The sequence below is a fragment of the Bombina bombina genome, chromosome 5 (assembly GCF_027579735.1).
Source record: "Bombina bombina isolate aBomBom1 chromosome 5, aBomBom1.pri, whole genome shotgun sequence".
Classification (NCBI taxonomy): Eukaryota; Metazoa; Chordata; class Amphibia; order Anura; family Bombinatoridae; genus Bombina; species Bombina bombina.
The window spans coordinates 845,378,709-845,399,041 of NC_069503.1; the positions used below are offsets into that span (position 1 = coordinate 845,378,709).

At 40.0% G+C, this 20,333-nt stretch overlaps 1 protein-coding gene across 1 annotated transcript in view; it reads right to left on the reverse strand.

Moving 5' to 3' along the window:
• The window catches only part of NPC1 (NPC intracellular cholesterol transporter 1), a 322,060-nt gene that overhangs the window by 160,496 nt on the left and 141,231 nt on the right, over nt 1–20,333 (reverse strand). The window contains exons 8-10 of the mRNA XM_053714975.1: nt 9,167–9,537; nt 7,462–7,694; nt 6,848–6,948 (exon numbers count right to left, since the gene is read on the reverse strand). Of these exons, the coding sequence (XP_053570950.1) occupies nt 6,848–6,948; nt 7,462–7,694; nt 9,167–9,537 (705 nt within the window). The remainder of the gene's footprint in view (nt 1–6,847; nt 6,949–7,461; nt 7,695–9,166; nt 9,538–20,333) is intronic.

Below are 20,333 nucleotides of genomic sequence, written 5' to 3' on the forward strand. Positions count from 1 at the left end.
TGAAAACAATCTTCAGTGTAAAAGAGTTGAGGTACGGTGCTAAAAGCTATCGAATAGGTGGATGTTGCCGTGATTTGAAACGTTTCACTTGAGTGAAAAGTACAGAATCACATATGTATATTACCATTAGGAATAATATCTAATCACTAGGAAATATGAGTCACTTGGACTAGTGTATGCTCACTGAGGTATATACATATACATAAACACCGAGTAGGAATGCAAATATCACTTTAGCAAGGTGATGTATCTGTAGGAAGAGGTGTAGCCCTGTATCACCAAGTGTTAACGTTTGCAGGGGTACAACATTTGGTCTATGTTAATGAATGCAAAACTAAACAAGTGCAAACAATGGACATGTATGAACAAAATATGGCTCTGCGGAATCTGTTGGCGCTCTACAAATAACCGATAATAATAATAATAATAATAATAAGGGAGGAAGGAGTCAGTTGGATGTGTACTGTAGGTTCTGTGTGGGTGTGTGTAGAGTCATCACTTAAGCAAGTAGGCATTGATGGTGTCTGTTGAGTGTGACAAACAGTTTAACAGATACACTTAATTTGAACTACATGATTGTATATAGTTCTGTAGGGGATAAAGGTGTTGTATATGACCCGAGAGAAGAGTATAGTATTCAATATGGGAATAATAGTTAATATTGTTAGGAAAACCTAATTGTAGTCCAGATAGTATAGCAAGAGCCCCAATAGTAAAACATATAGTGTGACATATGTTATCTCAATGGTATGTTAAAACTATATAGATTACAACATTTAGTAGAACAAAGCATAGTCAATGCTGATATTGAGTCCCTTGGGTAATAGTGTTTCCAGTCGGTGAATCCACCTTGCTTCTCTCTTTAGCAGTTCAAAGTTTCTGTCACCTCCTCCTCTTAATGGTGGTATCCAATCGATAAGAATTGTTCTTAACATGGCTACTGTGTGTCCCGTTGCATAAAGTGGCGTGCCACAGGTTGGTCACTTTTTTTATCTTTTATGGCCTTCCTAATTGCACTGCGATGATTCGCTAGTCGTTCACAGAAGGACGTGCTCGTCTTGCCCACATAGTATAGGCCACATGGACAAATGATCAAATATACTACATATTCCGTTGTACAGTTGTCCTTCATGACCTGTTCCACTTCAGTTCGTTTATATCCTCTTTGAATAAATTTCAGGCTCATTGCTTCTAGTTGTTTTTCTTTATTATTCTTGTTGCTGTTATTACGGATCACTCTTATCATTTGCGATCTGATGATTCCTTTCTTAAGTGCTGGTGGATGGAATGAGTTGTCCGTCAGTAGAGAATTCCGGTCTGTTGGCTTAGAATAGAGGGTTGTACCAATTCTGATCTCTGGGTTAGTTATATCCTTATATATCTCAATGTCTAGAAAATGGATGGTATGTTTGCTGTGTTCCATCTTGAATTTAACATATGGCAGTGCATTATCAATTCTATTAAACCATTATAGTAGTTCTTCCTCCTTACCATTCCAAATGAGGAAGATGTCATCTATGTATCTGCGGTAAATGCTGATGTTGTCCATATTGCTTGAGTATATGTACTGGTTCTCAAACCAGGCCCTAAATAGATTGGCATAAGCTGGTGCCATATTCAAGCCCATTGTGGTGCCCATTTGCTGTAGATAATATTTGTTCTCAAACTTAAAATAGTTGTGAGTCAAGCATAGGTGTATAAGGTCAAGAAGAAATTCTATTGGAGGGCCGCAGTACATGGTGTCTTTAGTGAGAAATTCTTTAGTTGCCTCAATGCCTATATTGTGTGGAATGATGGTGTATAGGCTGCTGACGTCAAGGGTCACAAAAAAACTATCCTGGTTGATGTTTTGAATAGAGTTCATTGCTGTAATTAGAGATTTGGAGACTAATAAAAAGGATGTAGTTTGTTTGACCGTCTGTTGTAAGAAGTGATCTATATACTGAGCAATAGGTTGGAATAAAGACCCCCTTGCAGACACTATCGGCCTTCCCGGTGGGCAAGTGATTGACTTATGTATCTTTGGAACCGTATAGATTATAGGGCATTTAGGATGTGATGTTGCAAGGAACTCTCCAAGTTTCTCATCTATGTATCTGTTTTGGATTGCCATGGAGATGACATCATCAACCGCCCTTTTGTATACGGAAGTTGGATTAGATGCTAGCACTTTGTATACTTCTTCATCTTGTAATTGTGTCAAGAGTTCATTCCTATAGTATGCATAGTCCAATATGACAATGCCCCCACCCTTGTCAGCAGGGCGTATGACAATGGATGTGTCTTCCAACAAGTTTTTTTAATGCTTTTCTTTGTGCAATGTTGAGGTTTTGTCCTCTATTTTTGAATCTTTTGCTGGCTTTTTCTCCTGTGTGCACACTTTAGTATAGGTTTTTACGGCCGGGTGGGTGTTGATGGGTTCAAACTTGCTTTTTATATAGAAGGGATTGTCTTTTGTCTGTTGCTCTGTCTTGAAGAACTCTAAGTTTTAGCTGTCTCTGTAGCCTATTTAATTCAACATGGTTGGTAAAAATCTTTGGCGTGGGAACAAAGCTCAGACCTTTGAGGACCTCATTCTCCAGGTCTGTAATGGCCCTTGTGCTCAAATTGACTACTACATCTTCTGGGCAGCTCCTGATTGGGTTATTCTTGCCTTGTCCACCCCTTCTGGTGTGGGTTCTGGTTCTTTTCTTCCTCCCTTTTTTTGAACCTGGGTTGGTGGTTTAGATGTAATCCTAATCTTGTTGTCCCTACTAGGCCGGGTACTATCTGTGTCTTGATCACTAGTTTCAGCTCCACTGCTATTGTGTTGATTGGTTTGCTCGTTTTTCTATTCCTATTGAACCTCCTATTAGATGTTTTTCCTGTCAGCCACGCATAGACATTCTTCTCCCTGTAGTCACCTTCAACTGTCAGTTGCTTCTTGTTTTTGAAGTTAACTAGGTCCTGTTGCTACTTGTTGACTTTATCCTTGAGTTTCGTTATCCAGTCCTCTTTCGGATCGTTCCGTATGTATCCAGTTTGGTTTGTTCTGGGACCCCTATATCTCCTCCAATTTGTTTCTTAAGTCTAGTTACTTCAAGTATAAGTAGCATCAGATCAAACGGACATTTATTAAGAATACTGTACCCTTTCTTGCAGAACTCAGTGTTGTTTCTTCCGATGGTTGGGATGCTCTTCATCCTTAGGCCCCTTGGTATCATTTTCCTCTTGTAGTAGTCTGCTATATAGTTAGCATGTAGTTTGTAGTCTATTTCCCTTCTCTTCAGGTTTAATAGTTTATAGAATAAGTTGATAGGTATCTCTCCAATTTGGCCTTGTTCACATTCTTGTAGAATTCTGTTGGCGTCCTCATCAGTGTATGCTAAAGTGTCACTGCAGTCATCCTGTTCATTGCCCAGGGTATGTGTACTTGCTGTGTGCTCCACGTGTAGTGTGTGTGTTCACCTTAGGGTTGAACGTAGATTGCTTCATGCCACTGTGTGGCGTTGCAGGGTGCTATAAAGAATATATTCAAATATTTTCTAGTTTTAGGATACAAGCACTCACTGTAAGTTGTGTTGCCTGGGTGCGCTCTATGGTAGATAGGAAGAAACTTTCATGAAGAGAAGAGGCACACACATTAAATTCAAGATGGAACACAGCAAACATACCATCCATTTTCTAGACATTGATATATATATATAAGGATATAACTAACCCAGAGATCAGAATTGGTACAACCCTCTATTCTAAGCCAACAGACCGGAATTCTCTACTGATGGACAACTCATTCCATCCACCAGCACTTAAGAAAGGAATCATCAGATCGCAAATGATGAGTGTGATCCGTAATAACAGCAACAAGAATAATAAAGAAAAACAACTAGAAGCAATGAGCCTGAAATTTATACAAAGAGGATATAAACAAACTGAAGTGGAACAGGTCATGAAGGACACCTGGAATCTGACACAAACTGATCTTCTTACCAGAGGAACTGGAGAGAAGATGAAAGAAGAACGCATGAATATGATGGTTACGTTTAACCCTACTAGCAGATCCATCCGACAAACTATAGTAAAAAATTGGTTCATTTTGAACCAAGATCCAACCCTTCCCTTCTATAACCAACCACCACCAAGAATGGTATACAATAGAACCAACAATCTTCGTGATGTACTGGTCAAAACAACTTTTGAGCCGGATATGAAACAAAAAGTTTGGTTACCAACACCCACGAAAGGCTGCTACAGCTGTGTTAATTGCATCACATGTAACTCCTTCGTAACAGGTGCGAAGTGTCACCACCCACATAATGGAAAGTCCATACAGATACAACACAGATTACCTGTACAACGGAATATGTAGTATATTTGATCATTTGTTCATGTGGCCTATACTATGTGGGCAAGACGAGCACGTCCTTCCGTGAATGACTAGCGAATCATCGCAGTGCAATTAGGAAGGCCATAAAAGATAAAAAAAAGTGACCAACCTGTGGCACGCCACTTTATGAAACAGGGACACACAGTAGCCATGTTAAGAACAATTCTTATCGATTGGATAACACCATTAAGAAGAGGGGGTGACAGAAACTTTGAACTGCTAAAGAAGGAAGCAAGGTGGATTCACCGACTGGAAACACTATTACCCAAGGGACTCAATACCAGCATTGACTATGCTTTGTTCTACTAACTGTTGTAATCTATATAGTATTAACATACCATTGAGATAACATATGTCACACTATATGTTTTACTATTGGGGCTCTTGCTATACTATCTGGACTACAATTAGGTTTTCCTAACAATATTAACCATTATTCCCATATTGAATACTATACTCTTCTCTCGGGTCATATACAACACCTTTATCCCCTATAGAACTAAATGCAATCATGTAGTTCAAATTAAGTGTATCTGTTAAACTGTTTGTCACACTCAACAGACACCATCAATGCCTACTTGCTTAAGTGATGACTCTACACACACCCACACAGCACCTACAGTACACATCCAACTCCTTCCTCCCTTATTATTATTATTATCGGTTATTTGTAGAGCGCCAACAGATTCCGCAACGCCATACTTTGTTCATACATGTCCATTGTTTGCACTTGTTTAGTTTTGCATTCATTAACATAGACCAAATGTTGTACCCCTGCAAACGTTAACACTTGGTGATACAGGGCTACATCTCTTCCTACAGATACATCACCTTGCTAAAGTGATATTTGCATTCCTACTCGGTGTTTATGTATATGTATATACCTCAGTGAGCATACACTAGTCTAAGTGACTCGTATTTCCTAGTGATTAGATATTATTCCCAATGGTAATATACATATGTGATTCTGTACTTTTCACTCAAGTGAAACGTTTCAAATCACGGCAACATCCGCCTATTCGATAGCCTTTAGCACCGTACCTCTAAACTCTTTTACACTGAAGACTGTTTTCAATAGTTACCATGACTACCCCAATAAAATTACGGGATTCAGACGCCCGGCTCATGATGTCATATACGTCAACGCCACGCAATCTACACGGTATTTAAGGGTGGCGCAGATCACAATCTGCTCACCGCTGAGTACTATACACATCCTCTTATGGAGGTAAGTAAATCTACATGTGTGACCACCTGGTTGTTTTTAAACTGTGATCCTCCAATTGATCCATTATAACATGCTGCCAATTGCTCTGACATTCTCTGTACTTTTGGGGCACATGGGTTCCTGAAAACTGGGCCTTACACGATAGTTACCTGATCACCGGTTTTCATATACTTACCTGCCAGGGTCTAGGAACGCTACGCTTGACATGATACACTGGTACACATGTTACATTAGTAACAAACACGCTTAATCATATTGGGTGTTTTTTCTGCATGTTCATTTAAGCACATTATTGCAAGGTATTTTTTGCAGAAGGTGTTTTACACTAATATATATATACATATGCCTATACCATTGTGTAAACATTGATTAATATGTGTGGACATCGCTAGTGAGGATAGGAGTCTTTTTAATCTTTTAATCTGTTTTGACCCTATAAGTCCTTTTGATTTCCATTTAGAATTTACTTATTAAGTTTTTTGTCCTTGTCCCCACTTGTTTTGCTTTTTGTGCGTTGTATTTTATTAGTATCTAGTTATGCATTTGTCACCTCTATGATCTGATCTGTATCTGTGTACAAGTTGTATATTTATTGAACTAGTTACATCAGAGTCAGTGCGATGAGCTGTAAGACCTTGTTCTTGGTTTCACCATTGTTAATTTACAAGCACGTTTGCTACTATATGCATGAATTGAAATGTTTTCAGCTAAATCTGATTACACGTACATGTGCAACCTCTGTCTGAAGGGCTTTGGACCTTAGCATGTATACTTTACTAGCAGATATGGGGATACCTATGCACAGCTCATGAAACTTCATTTTTTGTGTATTTAAGTATTTTCCAGGCATCATTTTTTTACTTTTCTATTTTTTTTTCCGTTGTCACTTTTTCCTTTGTTCTTTATATGTCTTATGTTTGTTAGCTTTGTTTAGTGTTGTGTGTTACTCTTAGTGGAACTAATTGTGTTTTTTCCTTTATTTTGTTGTATTCTCTTGCATAGAACAGTCTTGATAAAGGTCCCTGTGAGGTCCGAAACGTTGACTGACTGAATTAATGAACTATTAATACATTTTGTTTTAACTAAGTCCCGTTTGTGCCTCTTCTCTTCATGAAAGTATATATATATATATATATATATATATATATATATATATATATATATATATATATATGTGTGTGTGTGTGTGTATGTATGGTTTATGCAGAAATTAAAAAAAAAAAAACAAGAAAAACAAAACACTGACTACTTACCATCATAGCCACCTAGCACCAGCCAAGGAAATATGGGCCCACCAAAGGTTCCTAAACAGGGGTCATGCAGAGGTGTTGTATCATTCAGAGATGCTGGAGACCTAGATGAAATATGTGGAGGCAAAGACTACAACTTAGTAGGAAGAACTAAACACTGCAAACCAACATCTGTCAGGCAAAAGCATACAGTGCTAGACTGGGCTCACCACACTGATAAAGAGGCAGTGTCCAGGTTTTACCATTGGGGGTATTAGAACCAGAACATTTTAGAATTGCTATAAAAAAATAATGCTATTTGCTCGCAACTTGAGACAACGTTCAGTTTGGACCAGTGGGTGCCCATAAACAATTGGATGGCTGTACTGTATCCCGACATATATTATGAACAAGTCTGCGATAAATCCAGGTTATTAAAAATGAGAAAACAACGTAATAAAGAAAACCATTGAATAAAACAATAGTTATATTCTATATTCTTAAATACTGAACTTAACATATGTATATATATTTTTTTTATCCAATTCTATTCTCAATCTGGAAAGCGAGTTGAGTCTGTCAGAGAAAGTAGTAGTAGTATCATAACCTGCAGACAAAAAAATGTGAAATGAACTTACTGAACACAGTACAGAAAGTGAGTGTGATAATCTGCAGTAATAAAGAAATGATCTTCATCCCATTCAGTATGATTTAGGACAGAGTAGCTGTTCTGGAAATAGTTGAGCACACTGAGAATTGTGCAGTTGTTGTTGTATGGTGCTAGAGGAGCCAGGCAGATGTCTTTAAGCATTACAGTTTCATTATTATAAGTAGCAGTTAAGTTCTCAATAGCATTCTGCAAATCCAAAACCTTAAAAAAAGGAAGGAGACAAGAGTGAAGGGGGGAAATACGGTAAAATACAGGGTGACCAGCCATGTTAAATATTTATACCCAGAATTGTTTTTGTTTGGAAGCATTAGATAATCAGCTACTTTTCCAGAAAACTAGATACTGGAAGAGTTTCTGGCATATTTATGTGCATGAGTTGCACCTTTGTATACATTTCTGATATCTCTTAACACTGCATACATGACAAATTGCTGTAGGAAGCTATACTTTTTTTGCCCAAAATTTCATACTTTTAGGTTCTTCCGAAATATTTATTGGCTGTACACTTTGGCACATTGTTTACCTGGCTAGTTTCACTCTGATACGATTGTTACTATGGACTCCTTTATTCAAGTATGGTCTAACTATAGCAAATTTAATCTAGAACAATTCACTGAAACAAAATGCTGGTTTGAACTCTAGTGGTTAAAGGGACAGTCAACACTAGAATTTTTGTTGTTTTAAAACATAGATAACCCCTTAATTACCCATTCCCCAGTTTAGTATAACCAACACAGTTATAATTATACACATTTTACCACTGTAATTACCTTGTATCTAAGCCTCAGCAGACTGCCCCCTTATTTCAGTTCTTTTGACAGACTTCCATTTTAGCCAATCAGAGCTGTCTCCATGGTAAATTCACATGCATTAGCTCAATGTTATCTATATGAAACACATGAACTAATGCCCTCTAGTGGTGAAAAACTATCAAAATGTCCTTAGATTAGAGGCAGCCTTCAAGGTCTAAGAAATTAGCATATGAACCTCCTAGGTTAAGCTTTCAACTAAGAATACCAAGAGAACAAAGCAAAATTGGTGATAAAAGTAAATTGGAAAGTTGTTTAAAATGACATGCCCTATTTGAATCATGAAAGTTTTTTTGGACTTGGCTGTCCCTTTAACTTTGCCTGGCACATATTTCTGTAGCTAGAATACTGATAGATTTCTGAGTGGCACATTTCACCCTTTATTGGGAAAGAAATATGTTAAAGCATTTCTAAAAAGTTCACAAGCCCAACATCCTCCTTATGGAGGTTATAACAAACAACAGAAGATGAAGAGCAGAGTATAGTGTGAGTATATTAAAATAAATATATATATATATATATAAAAATATATAGTCAATTACAGAAGAGGACTGCACTCACTGGATTTGGTATATAAAATAAAAAATTTATTAAGGTGACGTTTCGGGGTACGCAAACCCCTTCCTCAGACCAGACAGAAGGGGTTTGCGTACCCCGAAACGTCACCTTAATAAATTTTTTATTTTATATACCAAATCCAGTGAGTGCAGTCCTCTTCTGTAATTGACTATTGATATACCTGACTTGGCACCCTATAGCAATGGTGTTAGATTACATACTCTCTAGATTTAGCATATATTTCCCTCACTATCATTTTACTAACTCATCAAACAAATGCATCTCTCTTTATAATAATTAACTTACCCAGATCAGAATGTTCAACGACAGAGGTGGCCCAAAAGGGATAATACTCCCAGACGGATAAGGTTTATATGAATCTGGCCTGGTATATGGTGCAGTGATGATCAGCTGCTCTGTGCGGAAGAATGGCCCAAAATGTGTGTCAAAGTAGTCTTTCTCTTGACGAGCTTCGCTGTATGGAGAAGACCACAATTCCACTGGGTCTGTAGTGATCTTCATATACTTTAGCCCCGAGCAGCAAACCGCAATAAAAACAACAGAGAAGAAGACAACAATCCATGGATTACGGACACAGAATGAGCCCCATCTAGTAAAAGCAACACGCAGGCCACTTTCCAGCCATTCACCAAGTTTGTCACAGCACGAAGGCTCCCCTACAACATGTGAAGATAAAAAATAAAAAAAAATTGGGTTAAAGCTTGATCATTTCTTAAAACTGTATGGTACTACTACTTACTGTTTCTTCACAATAAAACAATTTATGCTTACCTGATAAATTAATTTCTTTCATGGTGGTGAGAATCCACAATTCATTACTCCTGGGAATAACGTTTCCCTACCACTAAGAGGAGACAAAGATTCCCAAACCCCAAGAACTCTATAAAACCCCTCCCATCTCACCAGTACCTCAGTCTAACATATCTGGGTGCAAAGAGAAAGGAAAAGTAAAGAAAATAGGAGCAGGGGAAAAAAAAAAAGATTTGCACAAACAAAAACACTGAAAAATACAGGGTGCGGTCTCGTTGACTTTCACCATCATGAAAGAAATTAAATTTATCAGGTAAGTATAAAGGATGTTTTCTTTCATACAGAATAGGTGGTGAGAGTCCACAATCTATTACTCCTGGGAACCAATATCCAAGCTGTGGAGTCCACGAGTAAGAACATAATAAACATAAAAAAAACATTTTTTATTTCACTGAGAAATTAAATCCACAACCCCAATAGAGCCTAAAAAAGGAAATTTAAAAATAACCAACAGGCAAAAACAAAATCAACCTGAGACAACTGCCTGAAGGACATCCTACCAAATACTGCCTTAACCCCTTAATGACCGCAGCACTTTTCCATTTTCTGTCCGTTTGGGACCAAGGCTATTTTTACATTTCTGCAGTGTTTGTGTTTAGCTGTAATTTTCCTCTTACTCATTTAATGTACCCACACATATTATATACCGTTTTTCTCGCCATTAAGTGGACTTTCTAAAAATACCATTATTTTCATCATATCTTATAATTAACTATAAAAAAATTATATAATATGAGAAAAAAATGGAAAAAAAACACACTTTTTCTAACTTTGACCCCCAAAATCTGTTACACATCTACAACCACCAAAAAACACCCATGCTAAATAGTTTCTAAATTTTGTCCTGAGTTTAGAAATACCCAATGTTTACATGTTCTTTGCTTTTTTTGCAAGTTATAGGGCCATAAATACAAGTAGCAGTTTGCTATTTCCAAACCCCTTTTTTTCCAAAATTAGCGCTAGTTACATTATTTCAGGAATCCCTGAATATCCATTGAAATGTATATATTTTTTTTTAGAAGACATCCCAAAGTATTGATCTAGGTCAATTTTGGTATATTTCATGCCACCATTTCACCGCCAAATGCAATCAAATAAAAAAAAAATGTTCACTTTTTCACAATTTTGTTCACAAACTTTAGGTTTCTCACTGAAATTATTTCCAAACAACTTGTGCAATTATGGCATAAATGGTTGTAAATTCTTCTCTGGGATCCCCTTTGTTCAGAAATAGCAGACATGTATGGCTTTTGTTGTTGCTTTTTGGTAATTAGAAGGGCGCTAAATGCCACTGCGCACCACACGTGTATTATGCCCAGCAGTGAAGGGGTTAATTAGGGAGCATGTAGGGAGCTTCTAGGGTTAATTTTAGCTTTAATGTAGTGTAGTAGACAACCCAAAGTATTGATCTAGGCCCATTTTGGTATATTTCATGCCACCATTTCACCGCCAGATGCGATCAAATAAAAAAAAACGTAATATTTTTCAACATTTTAGGTTTTTCACTGAAATCATTTACAAGCAGCTTGTGCAATTATGGCACAAATGGCTGTAAATGCTTCTCTGGGATCCCCTTTGTTCAGAAATAGCAGACATATATGTCTTTGGCATTGCTTTTTGGTAATTAGAAGGCCGCTAAATGCCGCTGCGCATCACACGTGTATTATGTCTAGCAGTGAAGGGGTTAATTAGGTAGCTTGTAGGGAGCTTGCAGGGTTAATTTTAGCTTTAGTGTAGAGATCAGCCTCCCATCTGACACATCACACCCCCTGATCCCTCCCAAACAGCTCCCTTCCCTCCCCCGCCATCTTAAGTACTGGCAGAAAGTCTGCCAGTACAAAAATAACAGAATTTATGTTTACCTGATAAATTTCTTTCTCCAACGGTGTGTCCGGTCCACGGCGTCATCCTTACTTGTGGGATATTCTCTTCCCCAACAGGAAATGGCAAAGAGCCCAGCAAAGCTGGTCACATGATCCCTCCTAGGCTCCGCCTACCCCAGTCATTCGACCGACGTTAAGGAGGAATAATAGCATAGGAGAAACCATATGGTACCGTGGTGACTGTAGTTAAAGAAAATAAATTATCAGACCTGATTAAAAAACCAGGGCGGGCCGTGGACCGGACACACCGTTGGAGAAAGAAATTTATCAGGTAAACATAAATTCTGTTTTCTCCAACATAGGTGTGTCCGGTCCACGGCGTCATCCTTACTTGTGGGAACCAATACCAAAGCTTTAGGACACGGATGAAGGGAGGGAGCAAATCAGGTCACCTAAATGGAAGGCACCACGGCTTGCAAAACCTTTCTCCCAAAAATAGCCTCAGAAGAAGCAAAAGTATCAAACTTGTAAAATTTGGTAAAAGTGTGCAGTGAAGACCAAGTCGCTGCCCTACATATCTGATCAACAGAAGCCTCGTTCTTGAAGGCCCATGTGGAAGCCACAGCCCTAGTGGAATGAGCCGTGATTCTTTCGGGAGGCTGCCGTCCGGCAGTCTCGTAAGCCAATCTGATGATGCTCTTAATCCAAAAAGAGAGAGAGGTAGAAGTTGCTTTTTGACCTCTCCTTTTACCTGAATAAACAACAAACAGGGAAGATGTTTGTCTAAAATCCTTTGTAGCATCTAAATAGAATTTTAGAGCGCGAACAACATCCAAATTGTGCAACAAGCGTTCCTTCTTTGAAACTGGTTTCGGACACAGAGAAGGTACGATAATCTCCTGGTTAATGTTTTTGTTAGAAACAACTTTTGGAAGAAAACCAGGTTTAGTACGTAAAACCACCTTATCTGCATGGAACACCAGATAAGGAGGAGAACACTGCAGAGCAGATAATTCTGAAACTCTTCTAGCAGAAGAAATTGCAACTAAAAACAAAACTTTCCAAGATAATAACTTAATATCAACGGAATGTAAGGGTTCAAACGGAACCCCCTGAAGAACTGAAAGAACTAAATTGAGACTCCAAGGAGGAGTCAAAGGTTTGTAAACAGGCTTGATTCTAACCAGAGCCTGAACAAAGGCTTGAACATCTGGCACAGCTGCCAGTTTTTTGTGAAGTAACACCGACAAGGCAGAAATCTGTCCCTTCAGGGAACTTGCCGATAATCCTTTTTCCAATCCTTCTTGAAGGAAGGATAGAATCCTAGGAATCTTGACCTTGTCCCAAGGGAATCCTTTAGATTCACACCAACAGATATATTTTTTCCAAATTTTATGGTAAATCTTTCTAGTTACAGGCTTTCTGGCCTGAACAAGAGTATCGATAACAGAATCTGAGAAACCTCGCTTCGATAAAATCAAGCGTTCAATCTCCAAGCAGTCAGCTGGAGTGAAACCAGATTCGGATGTTCGAACGGACCCTGAACAAGAAGGTCTCGTCTCAAAGGTAGCTTCCAAGGTGGAGCCGATGACATATTCACCAGATCTGCATACCAAGTCCTGCGTGGCCACGCAGGAGCTATCAAGATCACCGACGCCCTCTCCTGATTGATCCTGGCTACCAGCCTGGGGATGAGAGGAAACGGCGGGAACACATAAGCTAGTTTGAAGGTCCAAGGTGCTACTAGTGCATCCACTAGAGCCGCCTTGGGATCCCTGGATCTGGACCCGTAGCAAGGAACTTTGAAGTTCTGACGAGAGGCCATCAGATCCATGTCTGGAATGCCCCAAAGTTGAGTGACTTGGGCAAAGATTTCCGGATGGAGTTCCCACTCCCCCGGATGCAATGTCTGACGACTCAGAAAATCCGCTTCCCAATTTTCCACTCCCGGGATGTGGATAGCAGACAGGTGGCAGGAGTGAGATTCCGCCCATAGAATGATCTTGGTCACTTCTTCCATCGCTAGGGAACTCCTTGTTCCCCCCTGATGGTTGATATACGCAACAGTCGTCATGTTGTCTGATTGAAACCGTATGAACTTGGTCCTCGCTAGCTGAGGCCAAGCCTTGAGAGCATTGAATATCGCTCTCAGTTCCAGAATATTTATCGGTAGAAGAGATTCTTCCCGAGACCAAAGACCCTGAGCTTTCAGGGATCCCCAGACCGCGCCCCAGCCCATCAGACTGGCGTCGGTCGTGACAATGACCCACTCTGGTCTGTGGAATGTCATCCCTCGTGACAGGTTGTCCAGGGACAGCCACCAACGGAGTGAGTCTCTGGTCCTCTGATTTACTTGTATCTTTGGAGACAAGTCTGTATAGTCCCCATTCCACTGACTGAGCATGCACAGATGTAACGGTCTTATATGAATGCGCGCAAAAGGAACTATGTCCATTGCCGCTACCATCAACCCGATCACTTCCATGCACTGAGCTACGGAAGGAAGAGGAACGGAATGTAGTATTCGACAAGAGTCCAGGAGCTTTGTCTTTCTGGCCTCTGTTAGAAAAATCCTCATTTCTGAGGAGTCTATAATTGTTCCCAAGAAGGGAACCCTTGTTGACGGGGATAGAGAACTCTTTTCCACGTTCACTTTCCAGCCGTGCGATCTGAGAAAGGCCAGGACGATGTCCGTGTGAGCCTTTGCTCGAGGGAGGGACGACGCTTGAATTAGAATGTCGTCCAGGTAAGGTACTACTGCAATGCCCCTTGGTCTTAGCACAGCTAGAAGGGACCCTAGTACCTTTGTGAAAATCCTTGGAGCAGTGGCTAATCCGAAAGGAAGCGCCACGAACTGGTAATGTTTGTCCAGGAATGCAAACCTTAGGAACCGATGATGTTCCTTGTGGATAGGAATATGTAGATACGCATCCTTTAAATCCACCGTGGTCATGAATTGACCTTCCTGGATGGAAGGAAGGATAGTTCGAATGGTTTCCATCTTGAAAGATGGGACCTTGAGAAATTTGTTTAAGATCTTGAGATCTAGGATTGGTCTGAATGTTCCCTCTTTTTTGGGAACTATGAACAGATTGGAGTAGAACCCCATCCCTTGTTCTCTCAATGGAACAGGATGAATCACTCCCATTTTTAACAGGTCTTCTACGCAAAGTAAGAACGCCTGTCTTTTTATGTGGTCTGAAGACAACTGAGACCTGTGGAACCTTCCCCTTGGGGGAAGTCCCTTGAATTCCAGAAGATAACCCTGGGAGACTATTTCTAGCGCCCAAGGATCCAGAACATCTCTTGCCCAAGCCTGAGCGAAGAGAGAGAGTCTGCCCCCCACCAGATCCGGTCCCGGATCGGGGGCCGATATTTCATGCTGTCTTGGTAGCAGTGGCAGGTTTCTTTGCCTGCTTTCCCTTGTTCCAGCCTTGCATTGGTCTCCAAGCTGGCTTGGCCTGAGAAGTATTACCTTCTTGCTTAGAGGACGTAGCACCTTGGGCTGGTCCGTTTTTACGAAAGGGACGAAAATTAGGTCTATTTTTTGCCTTGAAAGGCCGATCCTGAGGAAGGGCATGGCCCTTACCCCCAGTGATATCAGAGATAATCTCTTTCAAGTCAGGACCAAACAGCGTTTTCCCCTTGAAAGGAATGTTTAGTAGCTTGTTCTTGGAAGACGCATCAGCCGACCAAGATTTCAACCAAAGCGCTCTGCGCGCCACAATAGCAAACCCAGAATTCTTAGCCGCTAACTTAGCCGATTGCAAAGAGGCGTCAAGAGTGAAAGAATTAGCCAATTTGAGAGCATTGACTCTGTCCATAATCTCCTCATAAGGAGGCGAGTCACTATCGAGCACCTTAATCAGTTCATCAAACCAGAAATATGCGGCTGTAGTGACAGGGACAATGCATGAAATGGGTTGTAGAAGGTAACCCTGCTGAACAAACATCTTTTTAAGCAAACCTTCTAATTTTTTATCCATAGGATCTTTGAAAGCACAACTATCCTCTATGGGAATAGTGGTGCGTTTGTTTAAAGTAGAAACCGCTCCCTCGACCTTGGGGACTGACTGCCATAAGTCCTTTCTGGGGTCGACCATAGGAAACAATTTTTTAAATATGGGGGGAGGGACGAAAGGAATACCGGGCCTTTCCCATTCTTTATTAACAATGTCCGCCACCCGCTTGGGTATAGGAAAAGCTTCTGGGAGCCCCGGCACCTCTAGGAACTTGTCCATTTTACATAGTTTCTCTGGGATGACCAAATTTTCACAATCATCCAGAGTGGATAATACCTCCTTAAGCAAAATGCGGAGATGTTCCAATTTAAATTTAAAAGTAATCACATCAGATTCAGCCTGCTGAGAAATATTCCCTAAATCAGTAATTTCTCCCTCAGACAAAACCTCCCTGGCCCCCTCAGATTGGGTTAGGGGCCCTTCAGAGATATTAATATCAGCGTCGTCATGCTCTTCAGTAACTAAAACAGAGCATCCACGCTTACGCTGAACAGGGTTCATTTTGGCTAAAATGTTTTTGACAGAATTATCCATTACAGCCGTTAATTGTTGCATAGTAAGGAGTATTGGCGCGCTAGATGTACTAGGGGCCTCCTGAGTGGGCAAGACTCGTGTAGACGAAGGAGGGAATGATGCAGTACCATGCTTACTCCCCTCACTTGAGGAATCATCTTGGGCATCATTGTCATTATCACATAAATCACATTTATTTAAATGAATAGGAATTCTGGCTTCCCCACATTCAGAACACAGTCTATCTGGTAGTTCAGACATGTTAAACAGGCATAAACTTGATAAGAAAGTACAAAAAACGTTTTGAAATAAAACCGTTACTGTCACTTTAAATTTTAAACTGAACACACTTTATTACTGCAATTGCGAAAAAACATGAAGGAATTGTTCAAAATTCACCAAACTTTCACCACAGAGTCTTAAAGCCTTGAAAATATTGCACACCAAATTTGGAAGCTTTAACCCTTAAAATAACGGAACCGGAGCCGTTTTAAGCTTTAACCCCTTTACAGTCCCTGGTATCTGCTTTGCTGAGACCCAACCAAACCCAAGGGGAATACGATACCAAATGATGCCTTCAGAAGTCTTTTATAAGTATCAGAGCTCCTCTCACATGCGACTGCATGCCATGCCTCTCAAAAACAAGTGCGCAACACCGGCGCGAAAATGAGACTCTGCCTATGCTTTGGGAAAGCCCCTAAAGAATAAGGTGTCTAAAACAGTGCCTGCCGATATTATTATATCAAAATACCCAGAATAAATGATTCCTCAAGGCTAAATAAGTGTTAATATCAATCGATTTAGCCCAAAAAATGTCTACAGTCTAAATAAGCCCTTGTGAAGCCCTTATTTACAATCGTAATAAACATGGCTTACCGGATCCCATAGGGAAAATGACAGCTTCCAGCATTACATCGTCTTGTTAGAATGTGTCATACCTCAAGCAGCAAAGACTGCAAACTGTTCCCCCAACTGAAGTTAATGCTCTCAACAGTCCTGTGTGGAACAGCCATGGATTTTAGTTACGGTTGCTAAAATCATTTTCCTCATACAAACAGAAATCTTCATCTCTTTTCTGTTTCTGAGTAAATAGTACGTACCAGCACTATTTGAAAATAACAAACTCTTGATTGAATAATGAAAAACTACAGTTAAACACTAAAAAACTCTAAGCCATCTCCGTGGAGATGTTGCCTGTACAACGGCAAAGAGAATGACTGGGGTAGGCGGAGCCTAGGAGGGATCATGTGACCAGCTTTGCTGGGCTCTTTGCCATTTCCTGTTGGGGAAGAGAATATCCCACAAGTAAGGATGACGCCGTGGACCGGACACACCTATGTTGGAGAAAAAGGGAATCTTTGTTGTTGTTTTTTTAAATTGTATAGCATATTTACATATGCTGCTGTGTAGTATCCCCCTTATCCCCCAACCTCCCTGATCCCCCCCAAACACCTCTCTAACTGTCCCCCTCTGACTTTTTGGGGGCCATCTTGGGTACTGGCAGCTATCTGCCAGTACTCAGTTTGCAGAAAAAATGTTTTCTGTTTTTTTTTTCCACAGTTTTTTTTCTGTAGTGTAGCTTCCCTCCCACATACCAACCCAACACCCCCTGATTTAGCTTTTTTTTTTAAATTTTAATAGCGGTATAAACCTGATTACCTATCCTATTACAAATCCTATTTTCTGTAGTGCAGCGTTCCCACCCGCTCCCTCCCCGTGCACGCGCCCGCCCCCTCCCTATCGTGCACACGCGCGCGCCCGTGCGCGCCCCAGGACATCCCCGCCCACGATCTCGCCCCCCTGCACATCTCCAGGGCCATCGATGGCCGCCTCCCGGTCCTGCTCCCACCCACCAACGAAGGAAGCCACCGATCTCCGGTGCAGAGAGGGCCACAGAGTGGCTCTCTCTGCATCGGATGGCCATACATTGTTATTGCAGGATGCCTCCATATTGAGGCATCACTGCAATAACCGGAAAGCAGCTGGAAGCGAGCAGGATCGCTTCCAGCTGCTTTCCACACCAAGGACGTGCAGGAAACGTCCTCAGGCGTTAACTGCCTTTTTTTTTTTTGAGGACGTACCCTGCACATCCTCGGTCATTAAGGGGTTAAAGGCATAGTAAACCAAAATTCTTTCTTTAATGACTCAGAGCATGCACTTTTAAGCAACTTTCTAATTTACTCCTATTATCAATTTCTCTTTGTTCTCTTGCTATGTTTATTTGAAAATGCAGGAATCTAAGCTAAGGAGCCGGCCCATTTTAGGTTCAGCACCCTGGATAGAGCTTGCTGATTGGTGGCTACATTTAGCCACCAATCAGCAAGTGCAACCCAGGTTCTGAACCAAAAATTCTCCGGCTTCTAAGCTTACATTCTTGCTTTTAAAATAAAGATAGCAAGAGAACAAAGAAAAATTAATAGGAGTAAATTAGAAAGTTGATCACTATAGTGATTTTATTGATCTCACATATAGCTGCATGTTTTAGTGCTCACTTTTTTCTGTGTTTTTAAATTAGAAAGTTGCATGCTCTATCTGAAGAAAAAAAATTGGATTCACTATCCCTTTAAGAAGAGGATAGTAAATCATCAAAAAAGGATGAACATAAAGAAGTGAATGAGCAGTAATTATGTTGGAAATAGGCTCCACTGTGATTAGACAAGGAAAAAACCACAAGTCCAATATCCTTGTTAGGCTTTGGTTCCACTGTGTGGGTGAGACTTATTAACGTGTGTGAACAAAGCTAACAGGTACCATAAACACTCAGTCCAAACTGACCTATATATATTCTTCTACACACTCCTGTACCACGCACAGGCAAAGTGTGAGAGAAAAGAACGCCAGCAGAGCAACCTGTAGTTAGAGCAACAGTAGCGGATATCTTCACTCACCCCCACAAGACGATGCCTGGAAGAAGCGGTCCCATCAGTCCCGGTATTAATGAGGCGCAACTTCTCTGTAACAGCGTCTGAGAGCAGCTCTCCGTTAGACGCCGACAATCCTGTGCGCTGGAAACCAGGTGACCGGAAGTAGAGACCAGTAGATATCGTAAAGGCTTGCGGTTGGTGCCACAGTAACTTATGTATGCTTGGTGGAAGTGCTAAAGCCGAGTATCACGCAGGGGATAATTGTAGAGACTCCTTTAGTTTAGCAGACCCCTGCAAATCCGCAATAATAAAGTATCCAAAAAAAAAAAAAAAAGAGTAAAAAGAGTCCATAATCCAATGCCTTCTGATAAAAGAATATTTACTTTATTAGCAACATATTAAAAGGGAAGTAAGGAACTAAATCCATACATACAGAGCCAGTGCAAAGTCTGACCGTAATCATAGACCTGATTAAAAACAGCTGTTCATACCTTAAAAAGGAAGCAGAACATTTTCATTGGTTAAAACACAAGCGAATCAATGGCTAAGTATTAAGCAAAAGGTGAGAGAGGACACAAAGAATTAACTATTCATGTACTGAGAAAAAAGAGAATAGCATAATGGGAGGAGGAATTAACTAACCTAAATTAGTATGGTAAAACAAATAATTAAATGCAACAGTTATACTGCTATGAAATAGAGCAAAGACCATATATCAAAAGTGTCCAATGCATTATACACTGTCAGAAAATACCATAGACATATGAAAAAAGTGAAAGATAAACATATAAAATCAGCTATACATACACGTAGTTGCTCATGATACAGATTGTACAAAATATACCTTGGTGATAACTCAAAGGCATACAACATCATATTTTATATTAAAAATAAATAAAGCTAGGCTATGCTATAAATATACACGGTGCTCATATGCTAACAAAGTACAATATACACTAATAACATCCAATAGCATTTAAATAGGCAAAAAAGGTTATCTTAACGATGGAAGATATTAATTTAATGCCATCTTCCAACAGGCCCAGACTAATAAATCATGTGATAGAAGTACATAACATCTATAATAGCGATAAAAATAACCTGTAGCTAAAATTTAAACTTTTGAAATCACAAAAAGATAAATGCAAAGGAGAAGTTTATGTTCATAAGATAGTTATTTAGTGTCAACCGTTGTACACTATATACAAATAAAACATATGGATAGATGGATAACTGTTGAGGGCAAGTGAAGCCACATTATAACTAGATGCTTATGTATTACAATAAGACCTCCTAACAGTTAATTTAGTATGTGTATAAAGCATATGAACTAGATATTAAAGTGTGTACTTGTTATTGTCCTAGAATAAAGAATATAAGACCATGGACCTAAAATATGAGTAGCCTGATCAAAATGAGG